A 5,437-nucleotide genomic window follows, 5' to 3' on the forward strand; every position below is an offset into this window, starting at 1 on the left:
TATATTATTTTAACCAAATCATAATATTTCTACTTTCCATTATAAAATATTAATTTCATAAAACTATTCACGAATATAATAAAATTGAGAAAAATAATAATAGAGTAAGTTAAAATAAAAATATAAATTATACATTGAACACATCCGTTTTTAATGTCAAAATATATGTCATGTTTAGTGATGTGAAATAAATCGAAATGAACTAAAGTATTTCAATTGCTTTAGTCGATTAAGGTAAAAAAACAATGTTTCCAAATTTTTATGTAACTAATTACATTTTAATATTTACACATAAGTATGGTGTAGTTATATGGTAATATCAGTTCGCAAATAATGAAAATTAGTGAGAATTAAATATTATTGAATTTTCACAAACAATCGACTAAATCGATCAAATTTCGATTTTTTACAATAAAACTATAGATGACCCACGCTGAACTGTCCCGCCAAACTCAATGACAGGGGGGCGCTACCATCGTTCAACTTTATGGCAGCGGGGCGCCACCGTCAATACCGGATCGCTGGTTTAGATTTTTGCCATGTTGGAAACCATATAGTTGAACGATGGTAGCGCCCCCCTGTCATTGAGTTTGGTGGGACAGTTCAGCGTGGGTCATCTATATGTCGCAGTCGGATTGTATAATCCGCCGGTTTACATTACCACTAGGCATTTTACATTACAGCTCTGTTTTGTAATACGGCGGTTCAACGTTTAGGCGGATTGTCATTGCGATACGTTCTTCAATACGGCGGCCCACGTTTAGCCGCATCGTACTACTATTTAGATTGTAGGGTGACCATACTTACAAAATAAAACAATGTTTAATGAAAATAAATTTTAATAAGACAGATTTATTCTCATGATATTCCTTAGTAATTAAGTAAGATCTTCGTTACTGTAAGTAATACTAAATCATATATTTGGCTTCAGTATTTTTTTATATTTAAAATAAATCACAGGCGACAGCCATCTCAAAACAAATAAACTTTTTTTGAAAGTTAATAATATAATAAAATATTTGGCTTTAGTCATTTTTAAACATAATGAGTAATCACAAGGTACAAACATCTTAAAATAAAAGATATCTCAAAATCTTCACCGGCCACTGTCATAATATCATACTTTTTGCACCAATAATATTGAGTAGGATTCCGCCGAACACCAGAATCCATAGCCACTTTAGCGGTTTTGATGTGGGCTATAACCTCCAAAACTCGGTCCCTTGTCCACGGTTTTTTGACTGTTCCACATTGTGAAGAATAGAAATTCTTCAATTGCAAGTTAAAATTGTTTTTAAACTCACTGTTGACACACATATTTATAACGTTTTCTTTATTAGATTCAGAAATAACTCCGTAATTTAGCAACACATTTTCTGCATCCGATGCCATTGTTGTTGTTATGTCAGGCAGCGCCACGGTATTGAAAATGGGAACTAAAAATTATCAAAGCGGCGGGTAATGACACGCTGTTTTACATTGCGGCTAGCCGTATTGAAGAACGTTTGGCGCCGAATACATTCCGGCGGATTTTTATTCAGCCGTATTCAATCCGCCTAAACGTTGAACCGCCGTATTACAAAACAGAGCTGTAATGTAAAATGCCTAGTGGTAATGTAAAACGGCGGATTATACAATCCGACTGCGACATATATACTGAACATGATGGCGGAAAACGTCAAACTGACGTCAAACGTTTGACTGTTCCGTCGTTGTTTTTCTTCTCCCCACGTGAAGGTTTCGGTTGTTAAATCTTGTGAAATACTTGGAAAACACAGTAAAAATAAAAATTCCAATCATGGCGGTTCGTGTGCAATTCGAAAACAATAATGAAGTGGGAGTGTTCAGCAAATTGACAAATTCGTACTGCCTCGTCGCAATCGGCGGGTCCGAAAATTTCTACAGCGTGTTCGAGGCCGAGCTGGCGGAGACGATCCCCGTGGTGCACGCGAGCATCGCCGGCTGCCGCATCATCGGCCGCATGACCGTGGCAAACAAGAACGGGCTCATCGTGCCCTCCTCCACCACCGACACAGAGTTGCAACACATCAGAAACAGTCTCCCGGACAACGTGAAGGTCCAACGCGTGGAGGAGCGGCTCAGCGCGCTGGGCAACGTCATCGCCTGCAACGACTACGTCGCGCTCGTGCACCCCGACCTCGACCGCGACACCGAGGAGATCCTGGCCGACACGCTGGACGTCGAGGTGTTCCGGCAGACGGTGGCGGGCAACGTGCTCGTCGGCACCTACGCCGCGCTCAGCAACAGAGGCGGCCTCGTGCACCCCAAGACGACCATCCAGGACCAGGACGAGCTGTCGTCCCTCCTGCAGGTGCCGCTGGTGGCCGGTACAGTCAACAGGGGCAGCGAGGTGATCGCCGCCGGCCTCGTGGTCAACGATTGGTGCGCGTTCTGCGGCATGGACACCACATCAACAGAAATATCAGTAATCGAAAGTGTATTCAAATTGAATGATGCCAAACCGACAGCGATAACATCTACGATGCGTGCTTCTCTCATTGATAGTATGTCATAACATTGACTGTGGTTAAAACACACTTAAACTTATGTGATATTTGTTTATTGCAAGTTTTTGTTTTGATTTGTAAAATAAATTGATGTTTTACTCTGTTGTTGTCTGTAGAGCAGATTGCACAACATACACCAATGCGTCTTTGACCTGTTTCAAATGAATAAATGTAAGTAATATTATATCATTCAAAATATTATGCAATGTATTATTTCCTCTAATTCCATTTGCACTCATTCAGTTGAAGAAGCAGCATAACTCTGTTATCAGTAAACAGTCATGGATTTATCAGTAATTATCAAGAATAGTAAAACCAGTGCACTTACAATATAGTTTATTATAAACACAATTATCAAATAAAATGGTCATCCATATCTACAGTTGCCACACGAGTTTCTCTGGAAGTATACTCCTTAACCAACAACAGGAACAAAGCCTATAAAGCAACACAACAATGTTTAATAAGAAATAATTTCAACAATTTTATTTTAAGTTTCCATTGCATAATTAAATTCAACACAGTACTGTTATACTCAGGAAGCTACTGATTGCAAAATAAAGAATGTAAAACTTTTATTGCGCTACAAGAAATCAATTTTAACTTTATGTTGATGACTCATGCATGACAATGAATCAGAAGATTGACTTGAATTAAATACATATTGATCTAGGTTTATAACCAAAGATTCTCTCATGAACTTTTACATTTTCCCACAATTATTTAGGCACATCTGTATGGAATAACACTATTCTCAATTTTAAGACTGAACTGTCTTTGCCTAATCCAAACCCATTTTGTTATCAGATTTATACAATAATTCTGAATATAATTCTGATACACTTGTGTAATTTAAACACTAAACTACCTATATTTTATACATAACATGGTCAACCTCTAAAAATTAAGTAAGTAAATAAAAGAGGTAGGAAATTTTTACCCAAGCAAAGATTATTGCTGTATTTACTATGAACTAAACTTAGGCTAGCTATTGTTAGACCATTAGAAACATGGGCTCATAAATTGTTATGGATTTTATGCCATCAACAGTTAAAATAATGCTCCCATGTTTACACATTTTGGTTGTTTCAATACTCAATAACTCACTATACAGTTACACAGTTAGTCAAACTATAAAATAATGAGCAAACACAAAAACATTCATGTTATGAAACAAGCAACTTTATAGCCATAAATATAACATACAAAACAAGAGGCACATGAAAAATTCAAATATGATGATTTTCATCACCCTCATAGCCACATAATTATCAAAAATTTGATGAACATTACAATATCATTTGCATAACACAACTTTTTAAACTCTCTTTATTATTATTCAAAATTTTCACCTGTGGGATATAATTATAACTTTCTAATCTTATAAATAATTTTGTGCTGATCAATAAAAAGTTATACTCATTCAACAAAGCACAGTTGTCTTTCAGTCACAGTATCAAATGGCACACAGTTACCTATCTCAACAATCTACCCTAACAGCCCTCAATGAAAAATAAATGCATGTTTAAGATAAGTGCGTCAGATATGTAGTGTTTGTAAATGCAGTAGAAAATACACGAATTTCTTTTAAAGTAGTGGAGAAATACAAAATTGATTATGCTCTTATAAGAAAATGGGCTAGAAATTCACATTGCAACCAGAATATTTCCTTATCCTAATTAATGAAAAGGACACAATTTAATTATGCTAAAAAAGTTGCTATGTGAAAATTAGATTTAAAAATTCAATGGCAGAAGTGAAAATATTCTATTCAAGTATGTATGTATTTACAACTGACACTGACTCGAAGAATAATACTTATTCATATTGCAGTAAAGTTACAATAGAGCAATAATTTGGACAAAAGTTAAATTTAGTAATTCTTATCTTTGTTTGCCAATATATACAATAGGTGCTTTTAGAATTAACATTATGCACAGCCATTTTTTTTCCAGATACATGCAAATTATAACACAATCGCGCATTTTTTTGAGAATTAGTGCAGGTATTTTTTATAGTAAATTTTGATATTGTTAAATAAAGGCATATAAATAAAGTAAATATTTGAACAGCAATTTCAACTTTTTTATTATTCAGTTTCTTAGATTTTTCACTTCTTAGAGTGCTGAAGGGAGTTTTAAATTTACTGTATATTATCATTATCCTATTCACATTTTATTTATTAATTAAAGACCTATGCATTGTCAGAATCGCAAACATTCTCACATGTGTAGTTAGATTACGTTAATAAAATTTGGTTTACCCTTTTCAGTTCCAATTAATATAATATTTCGCGTTTCGTGAACACCACTGCTTAAGTACACAGAATTACATATAAATGTTATCAACCCACTAATTATATTTCCCGTAGAACTGAGTATTTATTCCTATTCATATATCGTACGTTAGATTTCGAGAGTAAGACGTTTCATATGACTGCTGAAGTTACTAAAAAATTACAACAAGTTTTTATAGTCGTCAAGTGACATAAGTAAGGTATGGTTTTTACCGTTCGCTCAGTCGCATGTAAGCGGGACGTATCTTAAGTTTTACAACCACAAAAAGTTAAGAAATATTTGCAGAAGAAGCGGTAGGCCTCCGATTCTCGTCTCGTGGCGCAGAGAATGAGAGTGATAGTAAATAGCCTGCAGGCCTAGAATGCGCGCCGCGATAAGCGGTAATCACGCCATTTTATCGATTTTGCTCATACATTTCTTTGGCGTCGATAAAGTATATCACGGCGCGCATCCTAGCCCGGCTGGACTCGCTTCCCCGTGACCACTAAAGAGGCGTGGTCGGCCTTCTGCGTCACGTCTGTTTACACCAGTGGTTCTTAACCTTTAAGTCACGAGGGACCATTTTACCAAATTACTGTCTTGTCCTTCTTGTCTTGGGACCACTTTTTTTTT

The 5,437-nt window shown here is 35.9% G+C and overlaps 1 protein-coding gene across 1 annotated transcript; it reads left to right on the forward strand.

The window, feature by feature from the left end:
- The first annotated feature begins 1,663 nt into the window (after positions 1 to 1,663).
- On the forward strand, positions 1,664 to 4,027 carry eIF6 (eukaryotic translation initiation factor 6). The gene has a single exon (XM_028306693.1). The coding sequence runs from the start codon at positions 1,799 to 1,801 to the stop codon at positions 2,534 to 2,536; it is 738 nt and encodes a 245-aa protein (XP_028162494.1). The 5' UTR covers positions 1,664 to 1,798; the 3' UTR covers positions 2,537 to 4,027.
- The last annotated feature ends 1,410 nt before the right edge of the window (positions 4,028 to 5,437 follow it).

This window comes from Ostrinia furnacalis, unplaced genomic scaffold (assembly GCF_004193835.3).
Source record: "Ostrinia furnacalis isolate ACB-3 unplaced genomic scaffold, ASM419383v2 OfSCF2047, whole genome shotgun sequence".
Classification (NCBI taxonomy): domain Eukaryota; kingdom Metazoa; phylum Arthropoda; class Insecta; order Lepidoptera; family Crambidae; genus Ostrinia; species Ostrinia furnacalis.